The sequence below is a fragment of the Oenanthe melanoleuca genome, chromosome 7, assembly GCF_029582105.1.
Source record: "Oenanthe melanoleuca isolate GR-GAL-2019-014 chromosome 7, OMel1.0, whole genome shotgun sequence".
Taxonomy (NCBI): Eukaryota; Metazoa; Chordata; class Aves; order Passeriformes; family Muscicapidae; genus Oenanthe; species Oenanthe melanoleuca.
Genome location: NC_079341.1, coordinates 26,785,834 through 26,802,729, shown reverse-complemented (window position 1 = coordinate 26,802,729; position 16,896 = coordinate 26,785,834). Strand labels below are relative to the sequence as shown.

The following is a 16,896-nucleotide window of genomic DNA, read 5'->3' as shown; positions in this document are numbered from 1 at the left end:
TATCCATAACAACGGCTGGATCAGCACCATGAAATGATAATTAGTGGAGTCCAAGTATGCTGAAGAAAACTGGGAGGCAAAGCTCCATGAAGACGTCCCCAAGATCTTGAGAACTTCAGAATCTGGCTTTTTAATTCATGCTTCTATGTAATTTTCTGAGCTCTAACAGCAGCAATAACTTTTAGGCAAAAATCTTTTTTCAAAATCACTGCATGGCTCAAAGAACCCAAGTTTTTCTTGCAGACCCCAGGCAATCAATGGCTGCTGAGGAGTAAACTCCCTCTAGGAGGTTACAACAAAGGCAGCCCACAAATAATTGAATTGCTTCCTTATTTTCAGGCATTTTACAACCACTGAAGGCATTATGCCATTTCTGCCCCTATTTCTTGCACTCATAGCATATAATTAGCTGCCCACAGCAGGACAAAAGAATGAAACTTCAGCCCAGGGGTAGATGGCACAATTTATCTTCACATCCTGAGTGCCAGTAGTGAATCTGATTCAGGGCAAATGAGATATTTACTTTCCTCTAGTCTCCAAAGGACAGCTTTGTCCTGGCTATAAAACCAATGGTCTGTCACCATTTGGCAGGCTGGTAGACCTGTAACACATTTGCAGTGTCCATGCAATCCAGAACTGACAGGAGTTAAGTCCTGTATTTTCTGGCATTTCTGCCAGCAGCACATGCAATAAACCCTTCCCTTTCACTCAGTCCAAATTCCCTCACAAACTTCAGCTTAAAGAATAAAATATACAAAGAGTATTACCAAATCTAATCCTTTTTCCTCTTCTCATGTTCCTAAAAATAGACCAAGAGTGTTCCTAATGCAGAGATGTACAGGGGTGTGGTACACTATGATTCATCCATGTAAGACAGCAACAGAGGCATGGTAAAAATTCACTCTGCAGTTTTCATTGGCAAGGCAGGACAGGCAGAGGAGACTTTCCTCCCTGCAGCAGGTGATGACTCTTGCTTTCACTTACCCCTCGATCTCCAGTATATTTTTCCACAAATTTCCCGTAGTTGTAATAGTTGAAGGTGGGGTAGCCATCGACCCCCTCCTGCTTACACAGGTCATGATTCTGTCCTTTGGCACAGTCCACTGCAGCGTAGGCTATCTGAAACACAGAGATCACATTGAGGCAGAAGACAAAGCAAAAACCCATGTTGATGCTGCTGCAGGTTAGCCTGAGCACTGAGAGAGACCCAAGTCTTCTGCCAAACATGCAATGGCTTCTGTAAGGGCCCAGCTGTGGAGGGAGAGCAGAGGATGGTCATCACCCAGCCTGTGCAGTTGCATGGCACATTTGGCTCACAGAGCAGAAAATCACCTTCGCAGCCTTCCCACTGAGCTCTGCATTACACTTCAAACAGGAAACCCAGAGGCTGGATTAATAAAACCAAATCCAGGCTCAGAGGTCACAGCTCTGTCATGCTGCAATATTTTTCCTCCATTTTGGTTTTAAGGGATGAACAGTGACAGTGGCTTTGGTGATGGTAACAACCACCTAACCTAACCTCGTTCCTATGGCATGGCTAGTGCTCGGAAAAGTTACCAAACATGGCTGGTCACTTATGCAGCCCATTCATAGATTAATGATTTCTACTCCAAATAGCTTTTCTGAACTGCATGCAGTTCTTCCAAGGTCAAATGGGGATGGATGAGAGGCCAGAGCATCATCTACCAAGTACTGCACATAAAGGAAAAGGCTGCTTGCTTACAATCTCAGCCTGGGTTTGTATTTCCTTTCCTGTCTTCTTCCAGAACTGTACATTATATGCAGTCATTAGCAAAGTGGGCTTTAATTCCTTCTGAAACCTCTAGATGCTACTGTCACACAGACAAACCCTGAGCAGGAAAGAGCATGTCACAGTTTCAGCCCATTGACAGTGAAGCAACACCCTCAGTCCCTGCCTGCTTCCTCACAGCCCCAGAGCAGCAGCTCCAAACATTCAAGTCCTGACTCTGTGAAGTATTGAGGAGGGGCTGCCCTTAACAGATCTGATGCCAAAACAAAATGTAATTCATAGGCTTCTACTCAAAGCAACTGAGCCCTGTGCTGTGATTTCACCCTGACTGTTCCTGTGAGCAGCAGTTTGAGCTCTGAATGCAAGGGCATTCAGGGCTGCTCACATAAGCTCTGCATTCACAGCCTGAGCCAGGCCTGCTGAAGGACAAGCACATTAAAGCACAACCTATGTAAAGAAACTAAATTAGAGGAATGACTTCTTGCAACTTTTTTGTGGGTTACAATTTATCAAGTGCTAATTTCATAGCAGACACATCTTCATTTGAAATTTCCGCCCCACAAGCCTCCTTCAAACAGCTGATCAAAATACGTTTTGCTTGCACGACTTTAGGGTTGCGGTTGAACTGCTCTTTCATAATTAAAAGATCACTTAATATTCCACAAAGCCCTCCTGTTTCATGGTGACACTGTCAAAATGAGAAAACCTGATCTCATTATCCTAGCAGTAACTAAAGAGATTGGCAAAGCCAACTTCAGTTAATTTGCTGTTTTGTTTTGGCTTTGAAAGCCTGACAAGACAATACTCAGTATTATCTCGCTCGGTCTGTCTTCTAGTGGAAAGTTCTAGATAAAGTGAACAGTGTTCTTATCTTAAATATCTGGTTTCTGATTTTAAACATTAATAAGGCTATTACAGAACCAGGACTCTTGAGAGCTGTTAAAAACATGCATGATCCCTTTTTTTTTTTTCTTTTTGTAAACACAAAGACTCCTACACATTCAGAGCCAATTTTAATGAAAGGTTAGAAATAATAAACTGCAGAAGAGTTTCATCTAAGTAATTCTGCCTTCCTGACCTTTGCAGCCAGCCAAAATTTAGAGCTCTATTGGCTACTTCTGTGTAAAGAAAAGCTTAGAATGGAGACAAACATTTATTTCATGAAACAAAAGTAGAAAGAATACTAGAAGTTCTGATTTCCTAAAAATTAGAAGAATAAATAAAATAATCTTTACAGCCAGAAAAAGGGGGAAGTATGCCTGTGCTGATCCAGATCCTAGTAGCTGGTTTGAGACATGAAACTGTTGTGACTGATGACCCATCTGTTCTTAGCATCTTGGAGATTAAGAAAATCAGTTTTTAGTACACTGGAAGGAAGAGGGAAGATCTGTACTTCTGGAAATACCTAAACTGGTACTGGCTGGAGCGAAGCATCCAATTTCATTTATGAAAGGCTTTTGTGAGAACAGCCCCCAGTGAGGAGAGGCTGCAGTGCAGGAATGCAATGCCGTAAGCCACTGTTAACCTTGCTCAGAACAGATGAGTGTTGGATGTTAGAGGTGGCTTCTGACAGGAATGCTCAGTATTGTTCTTGAGACACAGCTCTCCTCCACAGCACATGGAAATCTAAGCTGGCCCATCTGTGCATTACACAAAGATCCCAGTCCATGTCTGTCCATGGCAGCCACGTGAGCCCAGGGCTGTGTCTAATCCAACGGGTCTAATGGCACATCTGGAATAGCATTTAGGGGACGTGTCCGTGGTCTGTCCTCTCTGCAATGCCCCAAATGCAGGCTCCCACACAGCCCAGCACTGCAAACACCATTTTAAGCCCAGCTCTTCAGAACACACACATTTGGTTATTTTTACAGCCAGTGAGAGAAGAGGAACGGTGATTTTCAAAAGCCTTGCAGCTCATACAGACGTGAGCAAAATTTCATAGAGAATGTCTAATTCCCAAGACTGTATCTGAGGCTGCATTTCAATGCCTGCTGCCAACAGTAGCTGAGTAAGAGTACTTAGGAGAGCTTGAGTGATTACTTTAGAGTGGAAATGTTAAGGCAGCCTAAATATAGAGGTTGCTACAATCTCTGTGCACTCATTATCATAGCATCACAGTCCTAATTGTCTTGTCTGTCTCACAGCGGAAGATCAAATATAGTGCACTGAGAGAAGAGAAAAGTGATGCTGGAAAACATCACTTTGTAGCAAAACACACTTCTGGACTGAGGACCAATTCTCATCTCCATTCCATCAGCTCCAGACAGCTGAACTCTGACACACAGCAGAATTTCAGCAAACAGCACTGATGCCCTTTGCTTCTTTTCTGTTTGTTTTCATAGACTGGGAATTCCTGCATGGCTCTACTGAAAGGCTGCATGTAAAAAGATACAGAATCCTGGCTCAAGTGAGCAGTGATACACTGTAGGGAAAGTTTCCCTTCATTCTCAACTCTAATAGCAACAGTCAGCTTTTCTTCTTCACTAAAGAAGGAAACTGAGTCAGGAAAAATAACAACCTAAAAAAACTCTCACAAAATGTGGTTAGAGACTTCTGGAGAATATTCCACTCAGAACTGATCTTTGTATTTGACTACAAGTTACACAGAAGTGCACTGGAGAGCATAGCTTAGCAAAACTTACATGCTTTGACCTGCAAACTCACTAAGTTTATTCAACCACAAACTGCAGAAATATTAAGCATAAGACATCCATAATAGGTGTCCAGGAGCCAAGACACTTGGCATAATCTGTCACAAATTCCCTCTCATCAAGAGGGAAAAGGCCTCAAAAAACATGCGAGAGAAAGAAACTCTGCTAACATTGGTCTAACATTTATGTGTGTGTGTGTGTGTGTGTGTGTGTGTGTCCATTATGGAATAATCCAGTGTAACAGCTTTCAGAAGGCAAGATTGATTTTATGGAGATTTTGATTGTTAGAGCTAAAATTTAATTTCTTGAGCTTTCTTGTAACCAGAGGGGAAAATCCACTGAAAAAACATTTCAGCTGTAAGTGCTATATCTGCAACATGCACAAAACTCCACAGGATTATGGATTCTCTATAACCCAAAGCTCTGTTGCCTTAGGTATTGACAATACATCATTATATACAAGTCCTTTCTCCAGGGCCAATGCTGTTCAGGTCTATGACCAGCCTGTTCAGTAGCTGCAGCAGGAATAGAAATGTTATCAAATGAAAAGATAATCAATCAGAGACTGTGGACCCCAAAGGAAGTTTCTTGGAGTACATCCAACTTTCTTAATTTTACAAGAAGCTCCTCACAACTGGTATGCACTCTATAATAATTAATAGTATCAGGTGAATATTTACAGTAATGCATAATAATGATAAAAACAGCAAGAACAATAATCCACCAAATAAGTATGCATTACTCCATAGTCAGTAATAGGTTAATACGAGTCTAGAAACATCTAGGACTGGAAAATACCTTTACTTGAAAAATGAATCCCACAACGTTTCATGGTTCTACCAAAAAACTGGGAGTTTAACTACAGAGTTGCAAACTTAACTCAGCATGGCAATAGACTGAGAGCAGTGTATGAGCAGCTTGAAGAGCTCTGAGGAAATAGAGCATGGCATTTTTTCATGAGGAGGACTGATCACAAAAGCTGAGCTGTTGCAAAAAACAGAACTTTTCATTTAGGTGCTTCAGTAGAAGTGGAGCTATGCTGAAAACGTGACTGCTGATCTCCAGGTGCTCCAACTGTAACAGAAGGGTGATGCCTTGTTTTGTTACTAGGTGTTAGAAGGAAAAAGTACTAGAAGTATAATCTAATCATACATCAGAAATCACAGTGCCCTTCCAACAGAATTATGAAGCAACTTTTTGCTCTAGAGGGATCTTACAGGTAAGAAACACAATTACATTCAACATTTTAAACAGATGTGTGGAAAATTGAAAGCAGGATCCCTTGACCTTCCAGGTAACTCCTTCTTTCTGTTCTTAAAGCTTTCTTTTTAACAGTTTGCCTCCCAGTCACCACATGATGATATAGTAAAAATAACCCCCTGCAATCCTACCTGTTCTCCTGTTAAAATATGTACTGCCACACACTGGTTTATTGATTCAAGAAAATAAATCTCTGCTAGAGCTAATATTGACTTTTGTTATGAAAATGGAAGTGAATAGCTAACTGAATATTGATTTGAGAGAGGAATGGTATTTGATAAGCTTAAAAAAAGTAAAACCAAAATTGCAGTGTGGAAATAAATGCTTCCAAACAACATTTTGAAAGTATAATAAATTCGAAATGACAATTACCTGATTACTGGTAACAAAGTCTGTTGTCAAATGTCTTAAAAGCACCTATAAATAAGACAGATGTGCATTCCTCCCTATGATTACTCCACAGGTTTCTATTTATATCACCTGTCCTTGATCCTAACAGCAGTTAGGGACTGGTCTGCTAAAGCTTGCAATTCAGCTACTGTTCTCAAGGTGAAAGGCCTTGCAAATGGGACATTCATTATTAGTTGCCCAGATATGGCATGGCATCATTACAGGAGATGCAGTTCATCAGCTGGTCTCAGAGCAGGCCTATTTTGCAAAGGGGACATCCATTAGTACAAGATGATGTACACTGCTAAAATCACCATATTTAATGATTCTAACTAGAAAGAAATTCAGCACATGCTTTTTAAGCAAACAAGGATCAAATTCCTTGCCAAACTAAAATATTAACTCATTTGCATAACTGTACAATAATTTAGTTGGTATTATATTATATTATATTATATTATATTATATTATATTATATTATATTATATTATATTATATTATATTATATTATATTATATTATATTATATTATATTATATTATATTATATTATATTATATATATTATATTATATATATTATATTATATTATATTATATTATATATATTATATTATATATATTATATTATATTATATTATATTATATTATATTATATTATATTATATATATTATATTATATTATATTATATTATATTATATTATATTATATTATATTATATTATATTATATTATATTATATTATATTATATTATATTATATTATATTATATTATATTATATTATATATAATTTAAAACTGTGATTCACAATACACATTGGGAACCCACCAGTTTCACTGCTGACTGACCCACTAACACCCCAGCTCTCTCCATTTGCTGCACCCTTTCCAGCAATTGCTGCCACAGTTGTTTCCGTGGGAACTCACTAGAACCCAGCTGTGGTGATCTGATTTGGGTCAATGCATTTGTACAGGAACAGTCTCCTGTGAAAATGGGAAGATTGGTCAAAGAGCAGTCCCTTTGCACTAGTGCCAGAGATTTGTTACTAAGAGGCCTTGAAGAGTTCAAGAGTTTTCCTTCAGCAAATCCAAGCTGGAACGTCACAAATCAGTTCCTTCAAGCTGCACTTTAGGATCACCCAAAAGTCAGAATGCAGATTTTTTAAAGATTTAGTTTTCAAGAGAGACTGTGGAGCAGTTCCTGAACATGTCTTCCTGCTCTTCAATCTGTTCAGCTAAGTGACAACCCTCACATTTGCATTTTCTGACGTGCACTGGTCACTGCCAGAACTTGAGCTGTGGGGCACTGGCCAAAGGCTTTCCCCTGGCAGCTGTGTGCTAAGGCCACAGTGCCCCAAGCTAAGAATGCTCCAGATGGCTTCCCCCACCTTTTTTTCCTTTTAAATAACTGAAACAATACGCTCACTGCCACTGGAGTAGCCTCTCCACTGCTCTGGTCCTACTGGCACTGAGTTTCTCCAGGAAGATGGAAAGACTGGAGGCTCTGGTTTGTGGATCTCAGCCAGTGTTTTGCAGCAGCCCCAGGACTGCCCCACGCCAGCAAGCAGGCTGGGGATTCTGGCTAAAATCACCAGCAGTGATGTGGCCAATGAGAGCTGACATTCGGGGCCAATGTTCTGAGCAGTGCATTTTTTACTCCAGCTCCAGCAGTGCAGATGATGAAAAAGTACAGAGCATTACACACAGCCCCGGGGGAGGGGGGGGCTTCTGCGCCAAAACCACCCCCTTGCAGTCAATCTGCAGAGCCAGAGACACGCACTTAGCAGCTTCAAGCTCTGCTCATCTTCAAAATTCCAATGTAAAGATTCAAAGTCTCCCAAAGGATACCTTTTAAGATACCATTTATAACCAATTCAAGGCTGGAATGTTTTTGATTCTTCTTTGGCTTCTGCAGGATTAAATGTTTAATTAAAAGACCCTTCTTTAAAGAAGAAGATACAGTTTAAATGCTAAAATACTCTGTTAAGTGAAAAACTTTTCTCCAGGGGGAAAAAAAGGACACTACTATAGAAATAAAGTAGTGAAAAGAATCTACTACTTAAAATGAAACTTAGTAATCTTGCCCTGTTTTTGAAAGAATAATTACTTCCTTTCTCTTAAGCAGTGATTTTACCAAAGTTTGAAACCCTACAGAACTACAAATTAGTTTGAAGACTCAGTCCAGTTTTAAACATGGGAATATGACCTGTGCTGCTTGTGGGAACAGCAATAATGTGCCCTTCTAAAGTCTAAACCTGGTTTGTTTTCATTTCCACAATGGCACAAACTGGCAGCAGGAAGCACCTTGGCAGGTTATAGCTGTACACAATTAAATGAGGGCTCCCAACATAATCAATCCCTGGCACTTTCATAAGTCATTGGGGTGGAATAACATCATTCTCCCTAACTGCACACACCTCTTTAAAACTGTACCAGCCTTAATATTCCCTACTGGCTCTCCTGTTCCAACTCATTACATTTTATATCTCCCCACTTCAACCTTAAACTGAAGTCAAGAGTTGCAAACGTCAATCACCGCTCTGCTCTTGGAATTCTTTCATATCCTGCAGTCTGAAGGAAAAGCTTCCCAGGCCTGCATTTCCCACCACCACCTTGTCCAACTAACTGTGCCATGATTCAGATTGCTTGTTAATGCATCCTGGGGCTCTAATAAGCAATTTTCACGTTGTTTGGTACATTTGTTTCACCTCCTCTGAGTGAAATTTTAATGAGTTTAGTAAAGAGAGGCTTAGTCGGGAATTACCAGAAAAGTAGGAAAAAAAGGATACTTTGTCAGAGATCTTGGAAACAAAGAAGTAACCAAAAGGCATCTGACCAAAGTAATTTACAGCAGTAGGAGAACTAAAAGCTGCATGCCTATGAATCTTCTGTGTGCCAGAGGGCAGAAGTGATAGACTCCTAATTTATGCAGTCAGTGATACAAGAATGATTTGTTCCTTGTCAATCTGATGCATTTTCTTTGAGTTACAGAACAGAGGAGAGGAAAAGAAAAAAAATTACAAAAATTCTGCTGTTATGGAGTACAACTGTTACAAAGTTATCTCTTCATTTAGAACACAGAATAAGATAAACTATTTTAGCTGGATGGGACCTACAAGGATTATCTAGTTAGCTGCCAGACTAATTCAGAGCTGAGCAAAAGGCAAAGCCTGTGGTTAAGATTTTGTCCAAATGTCCCTTAAACACTGATGGGCTCAGGGCATTGACCACCTCTCTAAGGAAGCTTGTTCAGGGACTGATCATCTGCTTGGTAAAGAAGAATCTCTTACTGTACAGTCAGAACCTTCCCTGGCACAGCTTTGAATTATTCCCACATGTCCTATCACTGGATTGCAGGGAGAAGAACTCAGCATCTCCCTCTCTGTTTCCCCTCCTGAGGAAGGTGTACAGAGCAATTTACATATTAAATTGCCAAATCTTTTTCTTGCCATACCAAAACACAAAGCGATTATGAAGTTGGAACAAATTCAGAGATCAGAATGAAATACGGTTCACTGAAAGATAATAAACAGGTTCCTAGCTAGTTATCTGTTAAATCTAGGGGCTCAAGGTTTTTGGGGTTTTTTTTGGTTTTTTTTTTTTGGTTTTTTTTTTTTGTTTGTTTGGTTGGTTTTTGTTTGGTTTTTTTGGGGGGGGGGTTGTTTGGTTTTTTTTCGTTTGTTTTTTTTTGTTTGTTTGTTTGTTTTTTGGTTTTTTTTTGTTTGTTTGTTTTCTAAATCCTAGATCTGGATGTGCTCAGTTAAAAAAAAATGGTTCAGCTGATGCAAGGAAATTACACAGTGTGATTCAGCCATTGGATGCATTTTGAAGGCTGAAGCATCAGGGTCCTAGAAGAGCATCCTGTGCTCAAGTCAGCCAACTTACAATGATACACTTTGTGCTATGCAAGCAAGGATTAGTTAGTTATATGATTGAGTCTTTGGGACTGTCATACAACTTGTGGTTTCTCTACACGTACCCCAACAGCTGACAAAAGTTGAAGGAGAATGGAGATAATAGAGATAATATTAATTATCTTCATTTAATCCCTCCATGAGAAAGAATTGTGTTTCACTTCATAAGTAACTCTTACACAAAGACTTAAACATAAAAGACAGCAAATTAGGGAAAACAGAACAGGTTGGAAGTGTAACTCAATTTGGCCATAAAAGATACAACCCCTATGATGCAGATACATTTCTTTTAGTGTAACAGCAATTTTACATACAAACATAGTACCTTATCAATAAACAATAAACAAAAAAAAAAGCCTATAAATTATAAATTATAGGAAACATTCTTAAATATCACAGAAATAATTAACAGCAAGTTACCTTGCGATCTTCTTTAAAGACTTCAGCAGCAGTTGTGAAATGTGGAATGGCATTTTTACAGTGAGGACACCCTGTTTGACACAGGAAAAAAAAAGACATCATAAACTGTAGTTGTAGGAAAGATAGTGGGACAAACTCAAGACACAAGGTGAATCAGTGCAAAATTTGAATAAAAAGTCACTCTAGACAGGAGCTTTCCAGTTCTGGAATGAGCAGAACAAAGCATGTGTGGACCCTGTATCAACTATGTGAAAGTAAGCACATGTTTACAATGTCTGTGACTTCAAGGAGTTTAGGTGTACATTTACTATTACACAACATCTCATAATAGGGGACATGGTGCAGGGGCTCCTCTCCATCACCAGTCCCCTAAGGGCACTTCAAGTGTACCAGCCACAGACAGACCACTGCCCTGCTTTGTACCTCCTGTCATTGCCAGGTAGGTTATTACTGCTGTTGCCACAGATACCAACTACATTTGGGCATGGGAATAAAGACAGCACAGGTGGGAACAGAAGGAGGCTGGAAGTCGGAAAGGAAATTGCTGGGAACATTTATAAGTATTTAGAAATGGCCTGTGTTAAAGCCAAGCCACTGAGAACATAAGGGAGGGGAAGAGAAGCAAGTCCAATAGGCCAAGTATCTTTCATGGATGGAGAGCAGACATCAGTCCCAGGTTAGGATGACTGCTGCTGATCTGCCTGGAGACCTTCCTGCTCTTCACCACAAATGGGCAACCCCTGAAGAGTTTTATAGACACAGCACACAGGAATCCCAGAGCTCTGTATGGGAGATGAGCTGATACTTCTTTGTACCACTGCAGCATTGAACAAAAGGCCAGGTGATCCCTTGCTTAAATACACACTGATTTTACTCAAACATTTCAGAAGTCACAGAAGGGAAATTAGAACTGTTCTCTTGATTGAGTGCTCGTAATTCAGAAGCAATGTCTACAAATTATTGTACATGAATAATCTAAACTACTCTCAAAACATCATTACTATACTAAGTAAGGCTTTGAAAAGGACAATACCTGCATATGTGTAATAAATTACTTTTTTTTCAAACCCAGCAGAGAGGCTGATCCCAAGCAAAGGCTCAGTACACTATTTTTTGCATAGATACACATTAAAAAAGAAATGGACGCACTTCAGTCAAGCCTGTTTAATGCTGGCAAAGGAGTTCATCTTGCTATTATCTCCGGGTAGGAACACAAAAATCACACATGAGTTGCTCACAAGCACCATTTACAGCTTATGCTACTGTTGTTTATCAGTATTTGACATGATGAACAAGTGTCTGTGTTACTTTAAAATCAGGGCTGAACAAATGCCCTCTTAGGAAACTTGCAGCCACCCTCCTAAGCCACACTCACCCTTTCAGCTGACAAGAGAAATAGTATCTGTGCATAAACACTGCACACCCCTTTCCAGAAAGGAAAGGCTGAATACCCCTTCCAGCTTCACCAAAATGTGATTTCATTGCTTACATGCACTGCTTTGAATTTTAGAGCATTTCTTTCTTCAGAAGAGGATTCTGAAAGCACTGCAGTGACACATCTGTGTAAATACACTGAGAGTCTATGCAGTAGCTTCCAGTAGTTTTCTGGGAAACTGAGGCACTTCTGTAAATCCATCTTAATGGCTTCAAACTCTTTATGCAGCACGATGGCTGCTGTGTTTCAGTGGGAGATAGTGCATTTGCAAACTATTAACCTTGCTGAGTTGTTCAGTGTCTGCCTGGGAGAAAAGGAGGGAGAAGAAAGAGGAGGAGGAGGCTAGGGTTTCAGGCTGCTCCCATGTCCATCAGCCCACTTTGTGACCCATTTTCTCTCTTTCCACTTGTCTGGCCTGTCTGCCTGATACTGAAGAGCCTGCAGGTCAAGCCTGCCTCTTAAAAAATCTTGGATAATTTCCTGTACTGTGGGGGGACAGCCTCAGTTGATTTGTTAACACTGTTCTACACAAATAAATCAGAACTGGTGACAACATCTAAAAAGAATTTCAGAAACAAAAAATGGATAAAAATCAGGCATCTCTAAAACAGGAACACTTGTTCTTAACTACATGCTGCAGTTTTTCTGGAAAGCACTTCCAACTGTTACACTAAAACATAAAGGCTTCTAAAAACTTAAATCTTTCAGGTTTCATTTTTTGCTTATGATCTTGAGCTTCAGATGTAGATTTCATCTTTTAAATCCTCAATAAAAGCTATTTCAGGAAAGTAAGGCCTCTCTCAAAGCTCCTAGTGAAGTTGTTGCAGGTGAGAGCTCTTCATGAGCCACATTCCACAAGAAAATAAGAATACAAATAACAAGCATATACTTCCACACAAAAATACCAAATCCAATACCAAATCATGAGAAGTTACCTTCATTCACCCATCTGAAGCTCCATCCCTCCTCCCTTCACTTCTCTCTTGGCCCAACCTCCTTTCTTTACTGCACTGTGCTCACAAAACTAAAACACAACCATATGGCTTTTGGCAAAGCTGCCTCCAAGTCCAGTAGGCATTTTGTTAGCCTTGGACATCCATCCACGGAACAGATGTGAATGCTACACTGAATTCCCAAGGAGTTTCAAGGAGTCACTGAAAAAGGGGGAAGGAGCACATCATATGGAACAGCAGAACTTCATCTGTTACAACTTAGAAGGATTGCCAAATGCAGCAAACACTTGGAAGCCACCCAACCCAGTCATTCTATTTAAAGCACACATGCCAAAAAAAATAAAAGCAGAGGTTGATGTCTTCATTTTGACAGACGGAAAACTTGTTCTCCCCATTCCCTCTTCACACCCACTATCACACGTTTATTTTAAGTGTTAACACTATCTTCTAGATTCCAAAGTGCAAGGAAAGGAAATGTACTGAGCACAGTACATGAGGATAGGAAGTGTGCAGCCTCCTTACAAAGGACTTTTCAGATAGGCTGCAATGGAAAGAGATTAAACCAGTGGCATATGAAGGTGTGGGTAAGGTGTCAAGAACCAAAAGGTCCTGCCCCTTCTCAGTCACTATGGATTAAACAAAGGGGAAAATTCATTTTAGTTGAATAATTTGGATCCTATGGTAAGCACACAGACTTCCTGCAAGGACAAGAAGTGGAATTTTAACTGAGCAACATTAAAAGCAGTACTTCTGGGAGCCAAGCCTTCTAACACAGATGCAGGGCTTTGCTTTAACAATTTTCTTTTTTCATTTTTACAACAGTGTCAAATTTGATCTCAACAGGGTTAAGAGCAGATGTGAACTTAACAGTAATTTCCTGTGCCTGACTTGAGAAATGGGAAAGCAACCTGCTCCTGAAACATCCAGCCTTTCCACAGGATCCCAGTACTGGCACTCAAAACCTCTAATCATTCCTGTATCTCAAGATAACTCCATTTCCTAATGCAGAAATACAGTTGCATCACCTGGTAGGAAAACAAGAGAACTTGCCATCTCAGGCACCTGCAGTAGCATGTGCTGAGGCCATTCCCTGTTCACAATCAGCAAACAACACAGCTTTAATAGAGCCCTGGCCAGGCACTCAGCTCTGTGCTCAGAATCTGGCTCTCTGGAGGACCCCCATACAGTCCATAGTGGCATCTGCTCCCCCTGACCTGCTGGGGCATGAGAGCTGCCTGCTGAAATCACAGGTCCCTGGAGCCACGTGAAAACCTGCAGCTGAGGACTTCTGAAGTTCTCTCTGCCTTTATACTTCAAATTTAAAAATTAAAACAAACCCAATATTTTCCACAAGATTTTTCTCCACCATTACCATGTTGTAAAGTTGGTAGGTGTGGTACAGTTAGAGCAGGCACCATCACATTCCTCACCTTAAAAACCAAGTAGTTCTCAACTGAGTCAGTGTATGGAGAAATATGGTTTCTGTGGGAAAAATTCAAGAGGAATGGCTGATGAACAGCAGACGAGGGAAATCAAGCAGGCAAGCAAGCAGGCTTCACTCAGAGCCATTATCACTGAGGGGAGAGGGAGTCAGATTAAATCTCCTCTAATTAGAGAGGCATTTAAAGGAAACTAGTGGGTCTTTAGGGAGAGGAAGTGATGGAAAATATATAACCCATCTTATTTTCCATTTACTGATAGCAGGAACAACCCCAAGGTACAGCACCTTCTCAGGGTATCTCTGAGGAAAGATTCAAGGAGCCAGCATTGGTTTGGGCACAGAAAGGGGCTGGAACTTCATTCTTGTGGAAACACTGCTTTAAGGACAGTGAAGAAGTAAAGAACTGCAAGGTTAAGCTAGATGTGATTTCCAAAACAATGCCACAACACATTTGTTACATGATGTAAAACAAAGATATGGGGAAATAGAAAAACGGAACTAAATGCTCATATCACCTTGTGAACTGAATTTTTGTTTTTTAAGCAAAAAAGCAGACTGAGGAAAAAATAATATAAACCCATTTTTCAGGTAAGGTAAGAATGACACAAAATTGATATGATGTGGTAGCCACTTGATAAATTTTCAGACATAATAATACCCTGTGAAAACATTTTCCATAATTGCAGGATCCCATGAGATGCAGAAGGGATGCAAAGAGGATTTCAAAGCAGTGGAACAACCTAATGAATAACCTAGATGTCTTTATTACATTCAAATGGAGGACTTTTCATTGAACAGAGCTTTTTTTTTTTTTTTTTTTAACTATTTAACTGTTTGGAGATGACAGTGAGGGAAAAGTGAAACTTAAGAGATTCTTAGAACTTCAGTGTACAAAGGTATTAGGACCAGATGGCAATTCTAAAGATGTCTCAAGAGTAGTGCATGAAACAGATGCACCCTGTTGTAAGACAGTCACCTCATTACATTTAAAATAAAATTGTGGCAAATTTTCAGAACTGCCTAAAGGAATCAAGTCCTTTTTCCAAAAACAGAGGTTTCTATTTGCTTAAATATCGAAAAAACATCCTTTCAGCTAAGTTACTTCATGCTTGGTTTAATTTGAAACTGCAGAGCCCAGTGATATAATATAACCTCTCTACAGCTGAAGAGTACAAGGTTAATTCAGTTTCCTTAAAAGAGTGTAAGCTGTATTAGCATAGCACACAGAAGAAAGGTGAAGTTGTTTTTTAATGAATATAAATCAAAAGCTAACAATTTGTACAAAATAGATAAAGGAAGCAAATGGACATCAAAGCAGAATCTACAGTCAGCAGAGGTAATAATGATATTTTAAGTGTATAAGGAGCTTTAAATGTATTAGAAGGAAAAGAAATCCAAACTCCGCCCTCGAGTGGATGAGGTCCTGACCAGAGGGGAAGCCCCTGTTGTTTTCCTTAGGGGTCCTCTCAAACCCCTCCAGTTTGAATTCATGGTTGATTTGTGGGCCCAGAACTGCAAACAGCATTTCAGAAATGCCAAGCATAGAGGCTCCCTCTACATCTGCTTACTATTTTAATTTATATATTCAGTGAAGTTCCTTTTGACAACTCCATTATTTTTTTTCAAAACTATATTGCCAGAATTGTTTGTATTTCTTTTCCTTCTAATTCATTTAGGGTAGCCCTAACCCAAACCCTAACCCATAAGCCTTAACCCTAACACCAAACCCTAAACCCTAACCCCTAACTCAAACCCAAACCCTAACCCTAACCCTAACGTCAAACCCTAAGAAAGAAGAAGGAAAGAAATCCAAACAATTCTGGCGATATAGTTTTGAAAAAAAATAATGGAGTTGTCAAAAGGAACTTCACTGAATATATAAATTAAAATAGTAATCAGATGTAGAGGGGGCCTCTAGGCTTGGATTTCTGAAATGCTGTTTGCAGTTCTGGGCCCACAGATCAACCATGAGTTCAAACTGGAGGGGCTTGAGAGGACCCATATGAAAAACAACAGAACTGAAAGACGTGTTTCATGGCAAAGAGAGTCAGGAAGCTTAGTGTGTCAACAGCCTAAATCCAAAGATTAAGAAGTGATAGAAATCGAGAAAAGTCAGTCTCTAAATTTCATTATAACGAGCTATTCAAGGTGCCAAAGGCTGAGTAAGCTTCAGAGCTGGCTGCGTGCTGAAGCCAGTCAAATTTAGATGGAAATTCACATTCCCCATCACTAGTGATTTTTAGTCTGAAAGGAAATGGTTTTTCTAAAAAAGATGCTTTCACACAGGGCTCTCTACCTGATCAGAAGACAGCTGTCCTTGACTTGCATCGCTGAGCTGAGACTGCCACAGCAGTGACATGGTCTGGCTGTCCTCGTGTCACCATCTCCGAGTGGCCAGAGCTGCAGGAGGCCAGGCAAGGACAACAGCCCCTGCCAAACCTAACCTGAGCATCCCAACTACAGCACTACAGCAGCACAGATCGGGCATTCTGACTTCAGAAAGCACTGCCTTATACCTTCTGCCCATCATTAATATGCAATGATTTATAACACTACCCATGTTGCTGCTGTGAATGTTTTTAGCATCTCGTACATAATAAAATCTTGATAAATAAAGTAGCAAAGGGATGTGCATATATTTTACATGAGATTTTTTTTCAAGGAGATAGTTTAAACACCCACACAT

At 39.9% G+C, this 16,896-nt stretch overlaps 1 protein-coding gene across 1 annotated transcript in view; it reads right to left on the bottom strand.

Moving 5' to 3' along the window:
• Positions 1-16,896, bottom strand: part of PDIA5 (protein disulfide isomerase family A member 5) — a 97,353-nt gene that overhangs the window by 2,732 nt on the left and 77,725 nt on the right. Inside the window, exons 15-16 of the mRNA XM_056496844.1 lie at positions 10,382-10,452; positions 985-1,119 (exon numbers count right to left, since the gene is read on the bottom strand). Coding sequence (XP_056352819.1) covers positions 985-1,119; positions 10,382-10,452 — 206 coding nt within the window. The remainder of the gene's footprint in view (positions 1-984; positions 1,120-10,381; positions 10,453-16,896) is intronic.